Genomic DNA, 24,838 nt, shown 5'->3' with positions numbered 1-24,838 from the left:
ATGACATGAGGGTGGATGGGACGCAGACAAGTAGCTCCGCCCTCCGGCTTCTTTCCTGGAATGTGCGGGGCTTGGGGGATAAGGTAAAACGCGGCCTAGTCCTGTCCGAAGTGAAGCGCTATAAACCAGACTTGGTACTCATGCAGGAGACTCATTTGGTGGGGGGAACTACTAAGGCCCTGGACAGGAGGGGGTACAGAATGCTCGTGCACTCAGAGTTTTCCACTGGCTCTAGGGGCACAGGTATACTGATCAAAAGATCCTCCCACTTCATCACGCTCCGCACTAAGACCGACAATCAGGGATGCTTTGCGGCGGTGGTGGGGCAGTGGGACGGTCGCCCGTTAACGGTGGTCTCAGTGTATATCCCGCCTTCCCTACACTCGGTGATGCTTCCGGCCCTGGGCGACTTCTTGCTGTCCCTCCCGGACGGTGACATGCTCTAAGGTGGAGACTTCAACGCAACTGTAGACCCGCAGCTTGACAGGTTTCCGGTGGCCGCTCCGCCGGGGGGTCCCTCCCAGTTTCAGCGGTTCCTGCTGGAGGCACTGGGGATGATCGATGTTTGGCGCCATGTTCACCCCCTGATTAAACAATACACGTTTCACTCCACAGTCCACAACAGTCTGTCCCGCATTGATTACTTTCTAGCGTTGGGGGACGGGATACAGCGAGTAGAAGAGGTAGGCATACACCCTCGTGGCATCTCTGACCACTCACCATTGACCCTCACCATTACATCACGGACACGCTCCCGTCGCCGCATATACCCCATTCAGGCCTCCTACCTTAAGGTCCCGAAAGTCAGGAGGGCCCTTCGGAGGGCCACAGAGCAGTATTTCATTGAAAACGAACCCACCGCGGCTTCTGCTGAGATTCTTTGGGAGGCCTATAAAACAGTATTGCGGGGACAGGCTATAGGCTCGATAGCTGCGCATAAGAAGGAACGAACAGCTGAGCATGCTGCTCTCGAGCTCCGACTGCACGACGCCACGACCGCCCATGAGGCTGACCCCACAGAAGACACGACACACACTCTTACCCTCCACCAGCAGTTATACACTGACCATGCACGCCTCACGGTTCAGGGGCATATCACTGAGACACAGAATCGGGTGTACGATGTGGGAGACAAAGCGGGGAAGATGCTGGCCTGGCTTGATAAGAGAGGGGGTAGCTCCAGGGGGGTCCAACAGGTGAGGGACGAACATGGCACGATGCTAACTGACCCTGATCAGGTGGTGGAGGCGCTAGCGTCCCACTTCGAAAAGGTGTACACTCCCGAAAGAGAGGTTACCGTAATTGCGGCCCAATGTGCACTGAGCGACATAGATATTCCGTCGCTGCGGCCGGAGACCGCGGCCGATCTGGAAGCGGCGTTGACTGCCGACGAACTTCGGTTGGCCGTAGGGGCGCTCAAACCCGGTAAGGCACTTGGGCCGAACGGCATTCCGATCGAGTGGTTCCAGGCACGCACTGACGACCTTTGTCCCCACCTACTTAAGATGTACGTGGAATGTCGTGAAAAGGGCCAGCTCCCGCTGGATCAGCGGACGGCCACGATTGTGGCTATACCAAAGCCTGGCAAGCCCCCAGAAGAGTGCGCATCCTACCGCCCCATCTCGCTGCTGAATGCAGAGAGCAAAATTTTGGCGAAGCTCCTGGCCAACCGCCTATTGCCCCATCTGTCCGACCTTATCCACCCAGATCAATCGGGGTTCATGCCTCACAGAAACACCGCACTAAATCTTAGAAGGGTACACGGGGTGCTGGCGAGGGCGGACCAACTTAGCGATAGTGCAGTTATACTGGCCCTGGACGCAAAGATGGCTTTTGACCTTGTGGAGTGGACTTACCTCTTTGAAGTCCTGTCCCATATGGGCTTCGGCCCGAACTTTATCTCATGGGTGAAGCTTCTTTACACAGCGCCAGTGGCACATGTGGTGGCAAATGGCCACATATCACGCACGTTCCCGCTTGGCCGTGGCACCCGACAGGGCTGCCCTCTCTCTCCCCTGCTTTTTGCGCTTACCCTGGAGCCTTTGGCTATTCGCATACGACAAACTCCCTTGCTCAAGGGAATTCAATGGAGGGAGGGATGGGAGGACCGCTTGTCCCTCTATGCGGACGACATGCTGGTATATCTAACGGATCCCGAGCGTGGCGTCCCGGCCCTTTTGCGCCTGTGCAACGAACATGGTGAGGTTTCCGGCTACACTATAAACTGGAACAAGTCGGAGCTATATGTGCTGGCAGGGAATACCCCGAAACTCGGGCCAGACTGCCCTCTGCATCTGGCCGGCTCCTCCTTTAAATACTTAGGTATCTGTGTCACGAGGGACCCCTCCGAACGCAAACGACTAAACCTCATGCCACCACTGGAACGTCTCAAACAAGACGCAGACTTCTGGGCTTGGTTGCCTTTGACGATGCTGGGGAAAGCTGCTTTGTACAAGATGAAATCACTACCCCGCTTTCTGTACATCCTGGATAACACACCGTTCCCGGTGGCAGCGGGATATTTCAGGAGGGTTGCGGCGGTGGTTTCCGGGCTGTTATGGGGCAATCGCCCTGCACGTATAGCCCAAGCTAAGCTCTGCAGGGGCTGGTATGAGGGCGGCATTGCACTTCCCAACTTGCACTAATACTACTGGGCAGCACAACTCAGGCCCATCAACCAATGGCTGCATGCTCCACAATCTGACCCGGCGTTCCGAGCAGACAGGGCACAATTAGGCACTAATAACATACTTGCCCCGCTTTACGATCCAAGGAAACGGAGACTGCTCATAGGCCCCACCAGACTCACTGTAGACACCTGGCACGCGGCGACTGCTGCGCTAGGATGGAAAGGTATGATTACTAAGCTCACCCCGCTCCGGGACACACGCGCTTTGGGAAGCTTAAGGAACAGCAAGGGGTTTTCACGCTGGGACTCCATCGGCATCTCCACGGTGGGGGACATGTGGGAGCAGGGAGCTGTCATCTCATTTACCCACCTGAGAGAACTGTATGACCTCGGACCGCACGAGTCATACCGATACGTGCAGATCCGCCATGCCCTGCTCTCCGCCATCTCTGCTGGATCGACTCTCCCTGAGTCCTCCCCGCTGGAGGATCGCCTCCTGACTGACTACATGGTGGAGAGAGCAACGTCCCTGACGTACCGTAAGCTCCTAAATAATTCACCAGATCCTCTAACACCCCTTAAGGACAGATGGGAGCGTGAGGTAGGCGCCCTAGATGAATACGAATGGAATGAGGCTCTAGCCTCTCCCAAAGAAGCGGGCATATTGGCCAGAATGAGGCTGGTTCAGCTAAAAGTCCTTCATAGGGTATACTTCACGAGGACACTGCTACACCACATCCACAGAACTCCACACCCCTTTTGCTTGCGTGGTTGCGGGGATGAGGGTACCTTCTTCCACACCTTCTGGGACTGCCCGCGCATACAAAACTACTGGCGCCAGGTTTTGCGTACCATATCGCAGGTGCTGGAGGTCTCGGTCCTTCCGGAGCCACGGCGGTGTCTTCTCAATGTATGGGAACCAACAGACCTGTCGCGGCATGGCCGCCTCTGGGTGACGATAGGCATGATGGTGGCGAAGCGGGACATTGCGCAGCGTTGGGGGGCGGCAGACCTTCCGACAACATCACAGTGGTGCATGAACATGGATAGAACGATGGTCACTGAAAGGGCGGTGTACTTAAGCCGGGCCTGTCCGGGCAAATGGAACAAGGTCTGGTCCCCGTGGAACGCCTACCGGGGTGACATTTGCGATCCTCTGCCGGATGACGATCCACTAGACTCAGATGAGGATGAGGGGATGGAATGAGCGGGGTTGATTGCGGGGGGAGGTCCTGCGGGAGGGCTGTGGAGGAGTGGTAGTTTCTTCCCACCCCACTTTGATTCCTGGATAACACGGCACTATATCCTATCCTCGGACTGCTTCTGTACCTATCCTGCAATGTACATTGTCAATGATCGCACTGTGATTTCCCGATGTTCTGTTGTTCTTTTTGTTATTTTAGAAAAAAAGAAAATGAAACCTCATTTCTTCCTTATGATAATTGTGCTGACGTCCTTCATTCTTCCCTGTGGCATGCCTTCACTACAATGACTTTTTCAATATTTGAAATCTACTTCCACAAGGCTGTCCTTGCAATTTTCCTCTTTTGTTTAGCGGCCGGCCCCTCGGGGTTGTAGGCGGCATGCTGTGTAACATTATGAAGGTACAATAAAGGTTCTCAAAAAAAAAAAAACTACACTCAAGACAGATATGCAAGACATATATATAAAAAAACATTAACAATAAAGGGAATGTGGGGTAAAGCACTTGGGAACTCCACACGGTAAGACTGAAGCTCAGTAAGTTCCTCACCCACAATTGCTGTTACAGATACTGACTGCAAATACCCACATTTAGGATATGCATGCAAAGGCAGGGTCTGTGGAGCTGATACCTATGGGGATGTTATAAATTAATTCAAAGACAATACTCAACAGTGAACAAGAAACATCAACTAGGTTGTCAGCTGTGCCCACGGATCCTGGTAATTAAACAGGAACGCGCAAGGCAGTAACAGCCAGGGGGTAGAGCTCAACACAAGCACGATAGACAAGGAGATTGCAAGGAGGAGTGCTTAATAGGAAAGGAAGGAAATCACAGGACACACTTGGCAGAAAGCAAGTAGCAAACATACAAGGTAATCAGAAGCTAACGGCAGGAATAGAAAGAGAACAAACTAGAAACTGGAACCAAGGAAATGGGAATAAAGGCAGGGACTGGAAAATTCTATACAGAAGGGGAGGCTATAAGAGTATACTAGAACAGTGCAGGTTCAGGAATCAAGAAAACAAAGTAGCATTGAAGGCAGTGCTAGATCAGGAACTAGAATTGAGCTAAGGCTCAGGAGTCAAAGTAGCACTGTAGGCAGTGCTAGTTCAGGAACAGGGAAATTACTAAAGCTCAGGAGTCAAGGTAGCAGTGCAGTCAGTACTGGTTCAGGAACAGGGAAATTACTAAAGCTCGGGAGTCAAGATGGCAATGCAGTCAGTGCTGGTTCAAGAACAGGTATAGCTATAGTACAGGAATAAAGGCATATCAAAAGCTCAGAAAATAAAGATCGGTCTCACCGGAACACCGCTACAATGACCAACACTGGACTGAAGGGAGCTGGGGCTTGAAAGAGCTCACAGTAATCATAAGCATCAGGTGTGAGCAGGCTAGCAGCAGCCCGCCACAGGTGAGCTGAATTCCTCCACCCATCCTTGGCTTGCAGGGGTGGAGATAAAGCAGTGAGCAGGGAATTCTAGATAATGGAGTGTCAAACATGAGCAGCCTTGCTTCAAGCATGCGCAGGCTGCCTTTCACAAACCCCGGCATGGATTGGGAATCAATGACAATTTGCAAGTAGACCTTCCACGGTAAGAGTATCTTCTCATGTGGCTTCACCGGCGCTGAGTCCTTTACCTTCTCTGGAGCATTCTTCGGCTCCGGTAGAAGAGGTGCCAGAGCCTGAAAGGCCATCGACTCCAGTGGATCCACCGTCGGTGCCGGCAGGCTCGAGTCCGATGACAACTTGCCTGAGTGTATTCCAGGCGAGTACCCTTCTTTTCCTGGTCCAGGGCAAGACCCGACGCATTACCTTAATGCGATGTACGGTGTCTTTGCGAGGGCAATGTACCCCTCTGGTGCACCTTCGGGTCCCATGGCATTCAATTTGGGAGTACCTCAAGCGTATGCTCCAGCTCCCTTCATGCCATTTATGCCTGCTACTCCATCTTGGCGTTTCCCGGTGCTGAGAACATCGACTCCGGCGCCGACACCGACGTCGATCCCTCCATCTCCGGCACCGTCAGCTCGACCTCGGTCGACTTAGAATGTGCCCTTGGATCCGGGTTTGATACCGATCACGACTCCATTGGATCCATGTGTAGGAGAGTAGGGTCTGCAATCCTATGATCACCCAGATTTTTTGCTTTTGTTTCACTGGTTTACGACTTTCTCTGGCTGTGGGCCTGCCAATCAGACCCACAGCCTGGCTGTTCTCTTTCTAAATTACCCCATGTACCCTAGGTGCATTTACCAATTGGTACTGGGCCACCTTGTCAGACCCTGTAACTCAGGGCATAGGTGTACCCAGGGCTGCCAGGGGCTGCAGCATGTATTATGCCACCCCTGGCTGGCCTCTTAAATTTGACACAACTGGCTGCATGACAGCTGGGGCAAAGTCGTGTAATCACCCTTTGCTGTAGGTGTAGTATACCTATACCTAACCCTAAAATGGACACACAGATTCCTATCAGTCACTCCTATGGCAGGCCTTGACAATCCTGAAGGCAGAGTGCTTGGAATCGTGTGAGATGGTGCTCTGGCATGAGCTGAGCCTGTCTGCAGCTTGCGGAACCAAGTCCTAATAGCTGTTCCATGATATCGCATACCATATACTCTTAAGTGCATTATAATCCTCGCGGTTAAATGCTAACTTTGGTATTGCTTTATCAAAACATGTCGAGTAAGGTGTCATACGAATTGGAATACTAACCCCTCGCCAATTCTGGCGGCGGGGTTAGCATTCCACCCTTCTAGAGGGACACGACATGGATGTAACTGTGAACCCCGGTTAAAGTTAACTGAAGCCTCAGCTCCACAAAATGGATGCTGCCACCACAGACACGAGTCTGACCTCCTGCTGCTGGGAGTCCTTCCAGCGAGGGAGGCCTGGACAAAGGGTTTCCTGTCCGGGGCGGTGCTAGCACCGTCCCAGACATGGTTTTGTGTATCCTGGGTAGGCAGGGCTTTTCAGGAAGGTGACTGCTGAGTGGCACCCCGGTGCTCACTACGCATAGGCCGGTCAGAACCAGTTCCAGGGGCACACCAGCCCCTGGCCTGGGGAAAGTCCGGCCTGGCAGAGGGGTGTAACCACCCCCCTCCTAGTCCCACCCATAGGCAGGACCTAGTCACCGGGTCAGCCCCCTTTTCTAGTATAAAGATGGGAGCGTGCCCCCTGTTAAAATTAGATCATCTTTGGAATCAAGACACGACTTTCTTCGAAAGGACTTCACGATTTCTTCATCAAGATTCTCCCTTGTGGCTAAGGAGTAGTCACCCTGCATCCGCAGGCACCATCCTAAAGAACACTGCGGTCTGCTGCAAGTCCTTCATCACGAATCCGACGACCCAGCTCGACGAGACCCGGCTTCCCTGGCACCTCTGACCTCTACTCACCTCTACAGCCAAGCTGAGAACCGTGAGTGCGACGAGACCTCGAGGGACCGACGATCGCCAAGACTGCACGACATCTTTACTGCAAGCCCACCGTGTCCTCCACGGGTGAGTGCTTTGGGGTCCGAGAAGCCCCAACCCTGCGCAGCTCCAGCACCCAAGATCAGCCTCCCTGCATCTCCACGATCGGCGTGGGGCCCTTCTGCTGTTTGCTGTGCACCGCGTTGTTTGGCTACTAGCCGGCTGGCTTGTGGCCTTCTGAACGACGCCCGACGACATCACTGCTGCTGGTCTGGTTGCTCCCGACTGGCCCTTGCTTCCTTCTTGAAGAGAGGCACCCCGGACCCTCCTGGTCCACTCCAGACGCCATTTTAGGTCCACTGCGTGGGCTTGAATTTACCAAGGCTTTGTTGCCCAATCCTGGGTCCAGCGACGCCGACAGCTTCTATCTTCGTGGGACAGCTCGATCCTCCTTCCTGGTCGCCGACAACGCCTCCTGGTCCGTGAGATCTCCGAGCCCAGCGTCACCCACACGCCTTGTCGAGGTGGCTACCATCCGGTGCCCTCCTGGTGCCCACTGACTACTGGCTAGTAGTCTCGAACTTGGTCCCCTCTGCTTTCAGGTGTCATCTTCCATCGATCCAGGCTTGGATCCACCGAACTTTCTTCACTGGTCGCCTGCCAGCAACTTCTTTCTTCCAGGCTCCTGGTCCGTCAACGAGGATTCCCGACGTCTTTTGAGTCCTATGCAGCTGCAGCCCCTGGGCTAGGTAACTTCGGCATTTCGGTGCCCCAGCATAGCCTCACTATCCAAGGGTCAGAATCTACTTTCGTTTTCTCCCTACCAGGTCGGGTTCGCCCGAGAACACTAACTTTGCAAATTCTAGCTACCATAGACTTTGTCCCGCATCTCGCGTGAGAGTGCACACACTGCACCCGAGTCCCCTGGGTCTCCTAGAAGTAATCTAACGATTCTATAGTCAAGTCCTAGCGATTCCAAAGCCTATTAGTACTGTACTTACCTGCTAGTAATTTCGCATTCCACTTTTCAAGTATATGGTTTTCCGTGCCCCTCGGGCATTTGTATATACTGTGCTAACTTAAGTATTTTTGTAAGAGTTTTGGTTTGTGCTTAGTACCCTGTCCTCATAAAGAGTACAGGGCTGTTGTGATCTTTAATAAATAACTGTTTATTTTCATAACACTTGTGTGGTGTCCTTTCACTTGGTGTTCAAGGGGTATATGTGGTATAACAGCTGGCTTAACACGCCCTCTCGAGTCTTTAGCCTTAGACTGCTCGTATCCACGCTACTAGGATAGCTGGTCTATAAGGTTGACTTACAACCAATCATCAATAAGGGTTGCTGGACTGATACATAGTGTTCACTAGAATAGTGACCACTGCATATCAGGCCACCTTCTCACATTGGTGAGCAGCGGTTGGGATTTGAGCTTGCTGTTGTTTTACCACACGTATCCTAAGAATATCTTGCTGAAAGATCACATAAGTACTGTTAGTACATATAACCAAGCTTAGAATACTCTGAGTTCTACTGAACCAGCTGTTGCAGCTCCTCAAGGCCTAGCACACCTTGGCTGCAACTCTTAGAAAGGGATCAGTAGGTAAACACATAGTGTAGGTAGGTACATCACTTACACCACACTAGAAACAGTATGTCGGACAAAGGAGGAAACTCTGAGTCTCCCCTTGTGTCAGTTGACCCTCCACAGGTCATCCCTTCAAGATATACTGTGCTTAGCTTCCATGAGTTACGACAAGTATGTACCTCTAGGAAGATTAAGCAAGGGGCTAACCCCACCACCTCCTTTCTGATTGGTCTCCTAGAGACTTATGATGCCAGAAAGGCTGAGAAACTTCTTAGCCTTTCTAATCCAGAAGGAGGCATGCCTCCCCTTGAGGGAACCAGAGGTGACCCTGACCTCATCCACCTCTCAACTGAGAATGAAGATGTGGAGGAGGATGAGGATGAGGATCCCTCTGGGGATGAGGCAGATAAGGGACAGGTAGAAGTCGTTAGACTAAGCAGGTCCAACTTAAGCAAACATGACAGTGGTACTGGGGGACCCCTGGGGCCACTATCAGGTCAGCTTAACATTGGGAATGGACGAGCCAGATCTCTATCAAGAGGCTCTGGCAGATCCCTTCAAACCAATGGCTCTCACAACTCTTCTCAAAGAGGGATGACATCCCCTCAGAGGAGAGTGTATGAAGCTAAGGAAAGGGCAGCCAATCTGAGGATTGAAAGGGAAGAACTTGCCCTGGCCAAAGAGAGGCTTGCCTTTGCTAGAGAGCAACAGTTAAGTGGGGTAGTCCCCACTGGTGGTAGCATTGTACCTAGCAATAGGGAAAGGAGTTTTGATACAAAACACCTAGGTAAGATAGTACCCCCCTTTAAACAAGGGGATGACATCCACAAATGGATTACTGCTTTGGAGAGGGCCTGCACTGTGCAAGGTGTTCCCCCAAGTCAGTGGGCAGCTATCTTGTGGCTCTCCTTTGAAGGTAAAGGTAGAGACAAGCTCCTCACCACAAGGGTAGAGGATGCTAACAATTACCAAATCTTGAAAAATACACTGGTTGAAGGGTTTGGCCTAACCACTGAGCAGTACAGGGTGCTGTTCAGGGATACCCAGAAAACTCAGTCTCAAGATTGGTCTGACTTTGTAGATTGTGCCACTAAGGCTTTTGAGGCATGGTTGCTGGGCAGTAAGGTTACTGATTATAAAGGATTGTATAATTTGATGATGAGAGAACAAATTTTAAACAATTGTCAGAACCAGTTGTTGCATCAGCATCTTGTTGACTCAGATCTGACCTCTCCCCAAGAATTGGGAAAGAAGGCAGACAGATGGGTTAGAACAAGAGTTAAACAGAACCAGGGCCAGAATCAAGGTGGTCAGAAGAAAGCAGACCAGAAGGGTAAAGATTCTAAGGGGGAACAAAATGACCAGAAGTCTTCGACAGGTCCCCAACAACCCAAAGAGGGTGGGGGTCAGGCTCCCCAAAAGAAGAAAGAAGGCCAATCTAAAAGATGGTGCCAATACTGCAAAAGTAAAACTCACTGGTTTAGTGAGTGCACCAAGAAAGGAGGAGGGCAGACTCCTGCCACTGCAGCCCCTAAGGCACCTGTGCCCCCTAGTACAGCCAGCAGTGGTAGTGCACCTCCCAAGGGTTTAGTAGGGTTAACCCTGGGTTCTGAGGGGTGTGACAACTTAGTTGGTACACTCACTCAGGCTGTCCTTGTCAGTACAGGGGATATGGATATGTCCCCTGATGTAAGTCCCAATACTTTGGGCAAATACAGACAGACACCTTTCATAAATGGAAAAATGGCCCAGGCCTATAGGGACACTTGTGCCAGTGTCACAATGGTGACACCTAACTTTGTGGACCCTGGACAGATCATGCCAGGTACAGAATTCCTGGTGACCAATGCAAGCAATGTCACTACCAATCACAGTATGGCAATTGTAGCTTTCTCCTGGGGAGGGGTAACTGGCCAAAAGAAGGTTGTAGTTAGTTCAGACCTCCCAGTGGATTGTTTGTTGGGCAATGATTTGGAGTCATCACAATGGTCAGAAGTGGAGCAGAGGACTCACATGGAAATGTTAGGCTTGCCAGCACATGTGTTTGCTGTGACCAGGTCACAGGTCAGGAAATGCCCCACTGAACAGGTGCTGGATCCTGGAACAATGGACCAGACACCTCCCAAGAAGAAGAGCAGTAGGGTTAAGGCTGTGCCTTCCCCCTTGCCCCAGGTTGAGGATCAAGTCTCAGAGGAGGCTGACCTACAGGAATTGAGGGAAACTGAGCCCAGAGAGTTTGAACTTGATCAAGTTGAATTCTTGGGTTCAGGGGGACCCTCAAGGGAAGACCTGGGGAAGGACCAGTTAGGCTGCCCTTCTCTTGAACCCCTCAGACAGCAGGCTGCTGCTGAGGCTGCTGGGAACGCCACAGGTACCCACAAGGTATACTGGGAAGATGGACTCCTGTACACTGAGTCAAGAGACCCCAAGCCTGGCATGACCAGGAGGCTGGTTGTACCCTTGTCTCAGAGAGGTTTCCTACTTACCTTGGCCCATGAGATTCCCTTAGCAGGTCACTTAGGCCAGACAAAGACTTGGGACAGGCTTGTCTCACACTTTCACTGGCCCCACATGAATGAGGATACCAAGGAGTTTTGTCGCTCCTGTGTCACTTGCCAAGCCAGTGGTAAGTCAGGTGGCACAACAAAGGCCCCCCTTATACCAATGCCTGTGGTGGGGGTGCCCTTTGAAAGAGTTGGGATTGACATTGTTGGTCCAATGGAACCCCAGACAGCATCAGGGCACAAGTTTATACTGGTGGTAGTGGATCATGCCACCAGGTATCCTGAAGCTATTCCACTTAGGACCACCACAGCCCCTGTGGTGGCAAGGGCCCTAGTTGGAGTGTTCTCCAGAGTGGGCTTCCCTAAGGAGGTTGTCTCTGACAGAGGTGCAAACTTCATGTCAAGCTACTTAACTGCTATGTGGAAGGAATGTGGTGTCAATTACAAATTCACTACACCCTATCATCCACAATGCAATGGGCTTGTTGAAAGGTTCAACAGGACCCTAAAAGGGATGATTCATGGACTACCTGAAAAGCTCAGGCGTAGATGGGATGTCCTGATTCCCTGCCTTCTGTTTGCTTACAGAGAGGTCCCACAAAAGGGGGTTGGCTACAGCCCTTTTGAACTTTTGTATGGGCATCCTGTGAGAGGCCCCCTGTGTTTGGTGAAGGAAGGATGGGAGAGACCTCTCAAAAAGCCTGCAACCAGCATAGTGGACTATGTACTTGGTCTCCGCTCCAGGATGGCTGAGTATATGGAGAAGGCATCTGAAAACCTTAAGGCCAGTCAAGAACTTCAAAAAGCTTGGCATGACCAAAAGGCTGTCCTGACTGTTTATCAGCCTGGACAGAAGGTGTGGGTGTTGGAGCCAGTGGCCCCAGCAGCACTCAACGACAAATGGTCTGGGCCCCACACAATTCTTGAGCAAAAGGGAGAGGTCACCTACCTGGTGGACCTTGGAACTCCCAGGAGTCCCCACAGGGTACTCCATGTCAACAGGCTCAAAGCATATGTCGACAGGAAGGACATGAGCTTGCTCATGGCCATAGATGAGGGACAGGAGGAAGAGAGTGACCCTCTCCCAGACCTGCTCACTCAGAATCCTGATGATGGGTCAGTAGATGGTGTTGTCTTTTGTGGCAGCCTCTCTGAACATCAACAGAAAGACTGTAAACAGGTTCTTCAGTCTTTCAGACATATGTTTTCTCTGACACCCAGTCAGACCAATTGGTGTACCCATGAGGTTGACACTGGTGACAGTCTGCCAGTTAAGAGTAAAATCTACAGGCAGCCTGATCATGTTAGAGACTGCATAAAAACTGAAGTGCAGAAAATGTTGGAGTTGGGAGTCATTGAACCCTCAGATAGTCCTTGGGCTAGTCCAGTAGTTCTAGTGCCAAAGCCTCACACCCAGGGTGGTAAGAGAGAGATGAGGTTTTGCGTAGACTACAGGGGTCTCAATGCAGTCACTAAGACTGATGCCCACCCAATACCAAGGGCAGATGAGCTGATAGATAGATTGGCTTCTGCCAACTACTTAAGCACATTTGACTTAACAGCTGGGTATTGGCAAATCAGGTTAGCTGAGGATGCCAAGCCCAAGACAGCATTTTCAACCCCTGGTGGGCATTATCAATTCGTGGTAATGCCCTTTGGTCTGAAAAATGCACCTGCCAGCTTCCAAAGGTTGGTGAATCAAGTCCTTACTGGGCTGGATGACTTCTGTGCAGCATATCTAGATGATATTGCTGTCTTTAGCTCCACCTGGGAGGATCACCTGGTCCACCTGAGGAAAGTGTTAGAGGCTCTGCAAGCAGCAGGCCTCACTATCAAGGCCACCAAGTGCCAGATAGGGCAGACACAGGTTGTATACCTGGGCCACCTTGTAGGTGGAGGCCAGGTTCAGCCACTGGAGAGCAAAATACAGTCAATCAGGGACTGGGCTCCTCCAACCACCCAGACTCAGGTTCGAGCTTTCTTGGGCCTGACTGGATACTACAGAAAGTTTGTCAGGAACTATGGTTCAATTGTGACACCATTAAATGAACTGACAAGTAAGAAAATGCCAAAAAAGGTTCAGTGGACAGCAGGCTGTCAAAAAGCATTCGATGACCTAAAGCAGGCCATGTGCACAGCACCTATCCTTAAGAGTCCAGACTACTCCAAACCATTCATTGTCCAAACAGATGCTTCTGAGTTGGGTGTGGGAGCTGTTCTTTCTCAACTGAATTTTGATGGTCAAGACCAGCCCATTGCTTTTATAAGCAGAAGGCTGACCCCTAGAGAGAAGAATTGGTCAGCTATTGAGAGGGAGGCCTTTGCTGTGGTTTGGGCCCTGAAGAAGTTGAGGCCATACTTGTTTGGCACTCACTTCAAGATTCAGACCGACCATAAGCCCCTCTTGTGGCTAAATCAGATGAAGGGTGAAAACCCCAAACTGCTTAGGTGGTCCATTTCCCTACAGGGGATGGACTTTACAGTGGAACATAGACCTGGTACTGATCATGGCAATGCCGATGGGCTCTCCAGATATTTCCACTTAGAACAAGAAGACTCACCTGGTCAAGGTTAGCTTATTGTCCCAAAGTTTGGGGGGGGGGTCATGTAGGAGAGTAGGGTCTGCAATCCTATGATCACCCAGATTTTTTGCTTTTGTTTCACTGGTTTACGACTTTCTCTGGCTGTGGGCCTGCCAATCAGACCCACAGCCTGGCTGTTCTCTTTCTAAATTACCACATGTACCCTAGGTGCATTTACCAATTGGTACTGGGCCACCTTGTCAGACCCTGTAACTCAGGGCATAGGTGTACCCAGGGCTGCCAGGGGCTGCAGCATGTATTATGCCACCCCTGGCTGGCCTCTTAAATTTGACACAACTGGCTGCATGACAGCTGGGGCAAAGTCGTGTAATCACCCTTTGCTGTAGGTGTAGTATACCTATACCTAACCCTAAAATGGACACACAGATTCCTATCAGTCACTCCTATGGCAGGCCTTGACAATCCTGAAGGCAGAGTGCTTGGAATCGTGTGAGATGGTGCTCTGGCATGAGCTGAGCCTGTCTGCAGCTTGCGGAACCAAGTCCTAATAGCTGTTCCATGATATCGCATACCATATACTCTTAAGTGCATTATAATCCTCGCGGTTAAATGCTAACTTTGGTATTGCTTTATCAAAACATGTCGAGTAAGGTGTCATACGAATTGGAATACTAACCCCTCGCCAATTCTGGCGGCGGGGTTAGCATTCCACCCTTCTAGAGGGACACGACATGGATGTAACTGTGAACCCCGGTTAAAGTTAACTGAAGCCTCAGCTCCACAAAATGGATGCTGCCACCACAGACACGAGTCTGACCTCCTGCTGCTGGGAGTCCTTCCAGCGAGGGAGGCCTGGACAAAGGGTTTCCTGTCCGGGGCGGTGCTAGCACCGTCCCAGACATGGTTTTGTGTATCCTGGGTAGGCAGGGCTTTTCAGGAAGGTGACTGCTGAGTGGCACCCCGGTGCTCACTACGCATAGGCCGGTCAGAACCAGTTCCAGGGGCACACCAGCCCCTGGCCTGGGGAAAGTCCGGCATGGCAGAGGGGTGTAACCACCCCCCTCCTAGTCCCACCCATAGGCAGGACCTAGTCACCGGGTCAGCCCCCTTTTCTAGTATAAAGATGGGAGCGGGCCCCCTGTTAAAATTAGATCATCTTTGGAATCAAGACACGACTTTCTTCGAAAGGACTTCACGATTTCTTCATCAAGGTTCTCCCTTGTGGCTAAGGAGTAGTCACCCTGCATCCGCAGGCACCATCCTAAAGAACACTGCGGTCTGCTGCAAGTCCTTCATCACGAATCCGACGACCCAGCTCGACGAGACCCGGCTTCCCTGGCCTCTGACCTCTACTCACCTCTACAGCCAAGCTGAGAACCGTGAGTGCGACGAGACCTCGAGGGACCGACGATCGCCAAGACTGCACGACATCTTTACTGCAAGCCCACCGTGTCCTCCACGGGTGAGTGCTTTGGGGTCCGAGAAGCCCCAACCCTGCGCAGCTCCAGCACCCAAGATCAGCCTCCCTGCATCTCCACGATCGGCGTGGGGCCCTTCTGCTGTTTGCTGTGCACCGCGTTGTTTGGCTACTAGCCGGCTGGCTTGTGGCCTTCTGAACGACGCCCGACGACATCACTGCTGCTGGTCTGGTTGCTCCCGACTGGCCCTTGCTTCCTTCTTGAAGAGAGGCACCCCGGACCCTCCTGGTCCACTCCAGACGCCATTTTAGGTCCACTGCGTGGGCTTGAATTTTCCAAGGCTTTGTTGCCCAATCCTGGGTCCAGCGACGCCGACAGCTTCTATCTTCATGGGACAGCTCGATCCTCCTTCCTGGTCGCCGACAACGCCTCCTGGTCCGTGAGATCTCCGAGCCCAGCGTCACCCACACGCCTTGTCGAGGTGGCTACCATCCGGTGCCCTCCTGGTGCCCACTGACTACTGGCTAGTAGTCTCGAACTTGGTCCCCTCTGCTTTCAGGTGTCATCTTCCATCGATCCAGGCTTGGATCCACCGAACTTTCTTCACTGGTCGCCTGCCAGCAACTTCTTTCTTCCAGGCTCCTGGTCCGTCAACGAGGATTCCTGACGTCTTTTGAGTCCTATGCAGCTGCAGCCCCTGGGCTAGGTAACTTCGGATTTTCGGTGCCCCAGCATAGCCTCACTATCCAAGGGTCAGAATCTACTTTCGTTTTCTCCCTACCAGTATATGTGGTATAACAGCTGGCTTAACACGCCCTCTCGAGTCTTTAGCCTTAGACTGCTCGTATCCACACTGATACTGATACATAGTGTTCACTAGAATAGTGACCACTGCATATCAGGCCACCTTCTCACACCATGTGCGACTCCGTTGGCCCCGAAGATAAGGTCCAGAAGGGAGGCACAGAGATTGCTGGAGGAGCAGCATTATACGGAGGATGAGATCGAAGAAGGAGAACTTCAAGATTCAGAGGACTTTTTTGAAGACCTAAGACAGGCAAGTGGTTTGGAGTTATCACCAAAATGGCAACTCTCTTCTCCTTCAGAGGTTCCCACCAAATATGTAGTTCCTTACCACACTGTGATTCGTAAGGCGGCTGATCTTTTGGATTTGCAACTCCCGACAACGGAATTTTAAATCCAATATTCTGATGGAAGTACTTCACTCTCCTTCTGCAGTAATTGAACCTTTACTTCCATTTAATGAAGCTATTACTGAGCCAATTATGGAAGTTTGGCAAAAACCCTTTTCTGCTCCTGCAGTCTCAAGGTCAGTTGCCAGAAGATATAGGACGGCTCCAGGAGATCCGAAGTTTGTATCCTCTCATCCTGCTCCTGGGAGCTTAGTTATTCAAGCTGCCTGCTCAAAGAGATCGGCTGGGGCTTTTCCACAGACTTCAGGTGACAGAGAGTCTAAAAGGCTGGATCAGACTGCTAAAAAGTTGTTTTCATCATCTTCTATGGCTCTTAAGTCCACCAATGCCACTTGCCTTTTGGTCAGATACATCCATGCCTTGATGGATTCTGCTAAACAACTGGCCCCAAAGTTATCGGAGGATGACAGAAAGAACTTTGATGAGGTCTTGTCTGACACTCAGGCGGCTGCAAAACAAGTGATTCAGAGTGGCCTTACTAAAGCGGACTCTGTAGCCAGTATAATGGGGTCTGCGGTTGCATCTAGAAGGAGTGCCTGGCTTAAGTCTTCAGAATTTTCTCAGGATGTCCAGGCAACTCTTTTGGACCTCCCATTTGATGATTCTGGACTTTTTGGGAAAAAGGCAGATGCAGCTTTGGAAAGATTTAAAGATAGCGAGGCTACAGCCAAGTCCCTGGGTCTGCAGACACATCCTAGGGGTTCTTCTTATAGGAAGTTAAGGGGCTTTGGTAGGTCGTCCTTTCGGACATACAGACAACCTCAGCAGCAGCAGCAGAACACCCTATATAAGTCTTATAGGGACAGGAACAGAAGTCGCCCAACCTCCTCCTCCTCTTCTACCTCCCCTCCTCTTACCACAGCAAAGCAGCCCTAGATTACCCTTTCTGGATCATGTTGGTCCTGTGGGGGGGTCGGCTTACTAATTTTCTACAAGATTGGGAATTGGTCACTGCAAACCGTTGGGTTCTCAGTCTTGTAGAAAATGGGTATGCTCTTCCCTTTCGGGAATTCCCTCAAATTACCCTCCTTGCCAAGGAGCTTGCTCGGAGGACCACCTTCTTCTCCTGCAGGAGAATGATCTAACCTTGTTAAAAAAAAGGTGCGATAGAGGTGGTTCCAGAGCAGGAAAGGGGTCAGGGATGCTACTCCCGGTATTTCCTGATACCCAAGAAAGATGGCAGGTTCCGTCCAATCCTGGAGCTCAGGGTCTTGAATCTTTTTCTGAAGCAAGAAAAGTTCAAGATGCTCACCCTAGCGCAGGTTCTTCAAGCGCTGCAGCAAGAGGACTGGATGGTGTCAGTCGACTTGCAGGACGCGTATTTTCATATCCCGATCTTTTAGTCGCACAGGAAGTATCTCCGATGGGGTCGCAACATTATCATTTTGTGGTCCTCCCGTTTGGACTTACTACTGCACCTCGAGTCTTCACCAAGGTGATGGACGTGGTGGCAGCCCATCTCAAAAGATCGGGATTCCAGTTTTCACCTATCCAGATGACTGGCTGATTAAAGGAGAGTCGCCAGAGAAGGTGTGTCATTTCTGCAGGTGACAACCCAGCTGTTGTACAAATTGGGTTTTTCGATAACCGTACCCAAGTCTCTTCTGGTGCCCTCACAGCGCAACCTGTTTAAAGGGGCGGTACTGGACACTACTGTCTGTCGAGCATTCCCTCCTCCTCAAAGGGTTCTCGATATTCAGGAAATGATTCCCTTGTTTTACAATGGAGCGGTCGTTCCAGTCCTGAAGGTCCTTCGTCTGCTCGGTCTGTTTGCTTCCTGCATTCTGTTGGTCAACCATGCACGCTGGCACATGAGGACGCTCCAGTGGTGCCTCCGCAGGCAGTGGTATCAGCACAAAGGAGATCTCAAAGAGTCTGTGAGAATCTCCAGAGAAGCTGCAGCGGATCTGTCTTGGTGGAGCGTGGAGGGCAATCTGACTCAGGGTAAAAACTTCCATCTTCCTCCATCGGTGGCCACAGTGATAACGGATGCACCCACTCTAGGGTAGGATGCTCATCTGGGGGACCTGGAGATCAAAGGTCCTTGGTCTCCAGAGGAAAGGTTCCTTCACATCAACCTTCTGGAATTACGGGCAATACGTTTGCCGCTCAAGGCCTTTCTCCCTTCCCTTCGCGGTCAGTCGGTTCAAGTCCTAACGGACAACACTACCGCGATGTGGTATGTCAACAAACAGAGGGGGTTGTAGGGTCGCATTGTCTCTGCAGAGAGGCTCTACGTCTCTCGTCCTGGGTTCGGGATCATCAGATTTGTCTGATAGCAAATCATCTGGCTGGAGTTCTAAACGTACGTGCAGACAGCCTCAGTCGGTAGTTCTCAGCCGACCACCAGTGGAGGCTTCATTCGGAAGTGGTTTGTCGCGTCTTCCGGATGTGGGGAACTCCTCGAGTGGACCTGTTTGCCACTCACGAGAATGCTCACTGCCTGTCATTCTGCAGTCTCCAGTTTCAGTTGAGTTGGGGCTCTCACTCCTTTACACGTTTCCTCCCATACCCTTGATTCCTCTGGTTCTGGGGAAGATTCGCCAAGACCGGGCCCAAGTCATATTGATCGCCCCGGATTGGCCAAGATGGGTGTGGTACACGGATCTTCTCCACCTCTCCTCGTGCCCTCCGCTCCGTCTCCCTTTCAGGGCAGATTTCCTCTCACAGTCGCAGGGGCAGGTTCTACACCCCCACCTCTAGAGCTTACACCTTCACGCCTGGAGATTGAACGGGGCAATCTGAATTCTTTCTCTCTCCCGCCTGGCGTGGTGGATGTTATTCTTTCGGCCAGGCGACATTCCACCAAGTCGATTTATTCCTATAGGTGGTCCAAATTTGGTTCATGGCGTGGAGAGAAGTCTATTGACCCCTTAAGGGCCCGTTTATCCAACATCCTTCACTTGGCTCTTTCTTTAGCCCAGCAGGGCTTTGCGGTGGCTACTGTGAAGGGCTATTTGTTGGCTTTGTCTGCATTCCTTTGTTTGCCAGATCAGCCGTCATTATTTAAATCTCCTATTGTGTTACGTTTTATTAAGGGCCTTACAAACAAATTTCCGCCCACTCCATTTATTGTGCCTCAATGGGATTTAATTCTTGTATTAACCTACTTGATGCGTTCTCTCTTTGAGGCCTTGCACAAGTGTCGCTTAAGACTGTTGTCTTTCAAAACGGTCTTTCTAGTTGCTATTACCTCGGCAAGGAGGGTAAGTGAGCTTCAAGCTCTGAGTTCGAAACCCCCATTATTGACCATTCATGCTAAAAGAATGGTACTCTGGACCAGGGCTGCTTTTCTGCCTAAGGTGGTAACTCCCTTCCATCAGCGGCAGTCCATTACCCTTCCTTCTTTCTATCCTCCCCCTCACCCTTCCAAGGAGGATCAGCGGCTTCACCGCTTGGACCCAAAGAGGGCGGTGAGCTTCTACCTTGACAGAACTAAGGACTATTGTGTCGATGACCAGCTCTTTGTGGGTTTTGCTGGCTGCAGAAAAGGCAGAGCGGTGCACAAGCACACACTTCGCAGATGGACTGTCTTGTGCATCAAAATGTGTTACTCCTTGGCCGGTAAGGAACCTCCAGAAGGTTTAAGAGCTCATTCTACCAGGGCAAAGTCTTCTACATCTGCCTTATCTAGAGGTGTTCCTGTTGAGGACATTTGTAGAGCAGCAACTTGGGCCTCCCTCCACACGTTCGCGAAGCATTACTGCTTCGATTCCGAAGTGAGGAAGGATGGCCATTTTGCGCATTCTGTCCTTCAGAATCTCTTGGTATAGAGGAGTGGGCACCCTCCTCCGGGAGTGGGGACTGCTGTGGGATTCTATTCACAAGGTGAGGAATCCACTGGCAGAAGTATCCATCAGAAGAACAAGTTACTTACCTCCGGTAACGCTTTTTCTGGTGGTTACAGTATCTGCCCGTGGATTCCTCACTGACCCACCCGCCTCCCCGTTGTCCACTCTTCTATACCTGCGAACTGTTTATTTTATGATTATATCTTTCAATGGAAATGTTTAATTCTTCTTGCTTTCTGCATTGATTTCACACTGTGTGTGTTAGTTTGAATACTGTGTACTGTGTATACTGTACCTATTTATGTCGGTCCGTCCGTGTGCCTCGGGGGCACGGAAAAAAGGGCAGAACTGACGTCATCACGCCGACGAGGCTCTATTATGGATCCAGTGACGTCAGAGAGGTCGCGAGCGGAGTCGTGCCTCTGTGACGTCGTGTACGTCCTCGTCGGTGTGGAGAGCTACAAAAGTTCCTGAATGTTGCTGGCGCAGGGGATATTCACAAGGTGAGGAATCCACAGCCAGGTACTGTATCCACCAGAAAAAGCGTTACCGAACGTAAGTAATTTGTTCTTCCAGCCTACTCCTTCCCACTCATCTGCCTTTAATCAGAGCAACTATACTGATAGGTACCTTATTAATGAAGGAATTGATGCAGGTCTAAAGCATTGCATAGCCCTCAGCATTGTTGTGTTTGGCGTGAGAAGAAATGCATGGTAGTTGCTACACATTTGTCCTGTCGTAACAGCTTTGGGAAGCAATAAAACCAGAAGTAATACCTGGACTGAAGCATTTAATTTACCCTTGCATACAAGGAAACATTAGTTGGGATAGTTTAATGTTCTTACACTTCCTAGTGTGTCTCATGTAAGATACAGACTTTTGGTGATGCTGTTTAAGTTGGAATGATGCCTTGTGGGAAGGATAGCATGTGATATGAAGTCAAGGTAGTGGTGGGGGAGCAGAGAAGAAAAAAGAGGCAGATAAATTGAAGAGCTCTTTTACAGTTAGTCTAAATGACAAGTATTGCAATGATTTGCTCGGCTGTTAAGGTAAGTACAAATAAAATACCAAACAAACATATTGTGCAGAAATATCTAAGAATTAGGGTTATGTTTCATCTAGAGAAGAGGTGAGTACCAGTGAACTGAACATCCCGTCAATTGTAGGCACTGTGAAACTTCATACTAATATTGATCAAGTGCCTAGATACCTTCATGGGTGACAAGTAGCAGTCTACCAATCTACTGATTGATTGATTGATCAAGCAGATAAAGACCACAAAGTAGTCCATGAATGCCACGATGGAAAAGAGCTCTCCCACAGTTACATGAATTCTCTCTTAACCCCTTCCTCTAGGACCTGGATGCCATACAACAGGTGTGGGAAGCCACAAAAGAGTGGGAAACCCACTGGGCGGAATGGAAGGTGGGTCGTTTCGAGACCCTACAGACGGACAACATGGAGAATATTGCCTCTGTGTTGTTCAGGAAACTGCAGAAAATGGGGCGTGAACTAAAGGTATGCTAAAAGAGTTTTTTTTTAAACAAAGGTAACGGATGATGGGTTATGCTCTTATCTGCTAACTGATGTACTTAATCTTTCATTTCTACTGTTCACCATAGCTGGTCCTTCTGCTCTATTGTTTTGTATTTTTGTGTGGCCCAAGTGTACTCTCGAAACAGTCATTGACAAAGCGACTCGGTCTGGCCTATTGTAGGTAAATGTTTTATTTATTGTAGTGAATTTACGTTGTTATACATGTGTACACACAAGTAGATACCTCACATACAGGTATGCATGGACGCTCAGACAATGCATAGAGAGGCACGTGCAAATACAGATGGATGCTGTAGCTGGCGTTACTCAGATCTCACAGTCTGATAACTTATATAGCCGACTTTCTCCAAGACAAGCAAACCGATAAGCATGGTCTCTAGACTTCTTGAAGCCTCAGCTCTGACATGGCAAAGCAAAGTTCAGGTTATGCAAATTTTGCAGTTCTCAACTCCTTTATAGCAGTTGCATCCCAGGTCCCAGAAGCTTCATAGTTCTAGGCCCCACCCGACAATCCTACAAATGTCTGAATGTGTAGTGTGTTGAGTTATATTGTGAGATATGACACAGTTGTAACAACTGAGCAGCAATGTAAACAAATTGCGGTTGAATACAGTGTTGTTTGTACTCTCTTTGCCTTTGTATAGGCCCCTGTCATCATATGATCTTATTGCATAGGCACAACCTGATTGTGTTCTCACGAATCATAACAGATTTCTTTGAACTGTGTGACTTAAGAATAGTTTGCTACAAGTATTTTACTGTCCTTAAAAACACTGTAACCAGATACTACAGCAAACTTACCGAATTGCTGAATTTCAGGGGGTAGTTAGGTCAACAGTCAAGGCTTACTATTGGAGGTGGTGTGAGTTGGAGTATCTCGTTCAGGCAGTCATATTACAGATAAAATGTGTAATGTCCAAATGTTCTTACTCTTTTAAAAATAATGTAAAGCATTCATTATTACGAAAATAACATGCTTGATGGGTTTAAGAGGTTTTTATGGCCTCTACAATATTTAAGTGTCATTATCAATATGTGTTTGTAACTCAACTGTGCTCAGCAATACTAGTGGTGGTGTGCACAGGAAAACGGGGAAACCGTTTTAATCTTTTTTGTTCAAGTGGTCGTGCACAGCATCTGATCTTGGAACACAGGATTTTAGGGTATGAGCTTTATACTCAGGCTGCAATATTACACATTGGGTAATGGGCCAACAAGGCAAGGTTTAGCTGCAAGGTCATATTAACTGCCCTCAATAATACTTGATGTCAGGAACTGAGGAGCTTACAGCAGTAAAGTGGAAAGCTTGTTAACCGGCTGTGATGTTGTCAATGCAGGTTCCTAATATTACTGCCAGCCTACCTCCGTCTTCAGCAGGGTCAGGAGTACAGATCTTTTCCTCAAGCACAGGGGTATGGTCTTTACACCTCAAGAGGAGAGAGCTACACATTGTACTCTGCTCCTCTTCTACCTCTGCCCAAATGTGTAGACCTTTCTTCAAGACAACGGGGAACACTGGATGCTACAAGGGTCACGTACTGTCCTTTTGTGGGTTACTTGCCAAAATCCATCTGTTTACTCAGATACAAAGTTAATCGCAGAGTTTAGTGGGGGCCAATCCTGACAAAGTGTATTTTTGTTTTCAGTATGCCACAAATTCATGGCACTTTGTGATTGGGGAGCTGTCACTTTTCTGTGGTGCTGCATTATGTATTTGCTGCCAGACAAAACTGGAGAAGAAGCTGCTCTTGCTGGAGTCTTCCCTCCCTAGTAGCCCAGAGTGTAGAACATATAAGCTTGGCAAATAAACCACACATTCAGCGGTGCATCCTATCTCCTTTTTACAAAGGGCACACTGTATGTGAAGTGAAATTTAGATGTACTCCTTTGCAAGTTTATTTGATGTTTCTTTCTCATTTCTGTGGATAAGCTCAAGCATGCATATTATCAGTTGTTCATATTTTGGTATTCTTGAAGGATCAAGCCCTGTTATATTTAATTGAGAATGATCAATTCTGATATCATGCCATAGTTCATTTAATTTAAAAATCCATATTTAGATGTATATCTACTACATAATAAACATCCTTTAAAGCAAACCACCGTAACTAAACCATATGAGCACCCTACAGTCTTAGTGGGGGCTGCTCACATCTGAGGGACTAACCAAGGGATGCCCAACCTCTCATGTACCCAAGCACTCTCACACTCATAACATTCGATCAGGGGCACCAGGAATCCAGTCATGGCATATTAAATTGATTTACAGGGGGGGGGGGCTAATAAAAGGTCTCCCTACTGCAAGTCGTGTAGAAGGTTCTGTAGCACAAAGGTCTTAAGATAAGGCACTAGCAACTGTTAATAGCATTATGGCCTGGTCATGTAATCAGTAGTTACACATTCAGAAAGGATCCCCTCTACCATCCACAACCAATAGAATCTAGAACCCTGCTTTAGATCACATACAGAACTATTGCAGAGCACCTGGCACCTGTTGAGAGTTGTGGCAAAGGTCTCCGACACAAGAAAGCATACTGGACATGCCAGAATGAGAAAATGAGAAGTGAAGAAGGTTGTCAGCGGGACCTAGCACATGGGACTTTCAACCTAGCATAATGTGATACACTTCTTCTGTTCTCCTTTGAAGAACTCATCAAAAGGCAATAAGCCAGGTATTAAGATGTAGAAAATAACCATGAAAAGGGATCAGCACAGTCACTCTGTCACCGATATGGCATTAGGCCATCCCCTCCACCGTTTCTGTCATCCATTCACACGCCTAGGCTGAAGTAAGACTAAGCTAAAGCATCACAAAGCGCTGTAGGGATCACCATCTATAATCGCTTTTCTTGTGCTTCATGTCCAGATGTTGATCAGGCAGTGCATTTGAAGTGTACAGATGCAATCTATTAGGTGATAGTGGGGTGATGGGGCAAGGGGTGTTTGGAAGGGATTTTTTAAACCAATGGCACCT

The 24,838-nt window shown here is 49.7% G+C and overlaps 1 protein-coding gene across 1 annotated transcript in view; it reads left to right on the top strand.

The window, feature by feature from the left end:
• DNAH2 (dynein axonemal heavy chain 2) overlaps nt 1-24,838 on the top strand; it is a 2,538,822-nt gene that overhangs the window by 882,058 nt on the left and 1,631,926 nt on the right. Inside the window, exon 25 of the mRNA XM_086946066.1 lies at nt 21,664-21,825. Within this exon, the coding sequence (XP_086802192.1) occupies nt 21,664-21,825 (162 nt within the window). The remainder of the gene's footprint in view (nt 1-21,663; nt 21,826-24,838) is intronic.

This window comes from Lissotriton vulgaris, chromosome 12 (assembly GCF_964263255.1).
Source record: "Lissotriton vulgaris chromosome 12, aLisVul1.2, whole genome shotgun sequence".
NCBI classification, from domain to species: Eukaryota; Metazoa; Chordata; class Amphibia; order Caudata; family Salamandridae; genus Lissotriton; species Lissotriton vulgaris.
The sequence above is the reverse complement of the archived record's forward strand: the minus strand, read 5'-3'. Positions and strand labels throughout refer to the sequence as shown.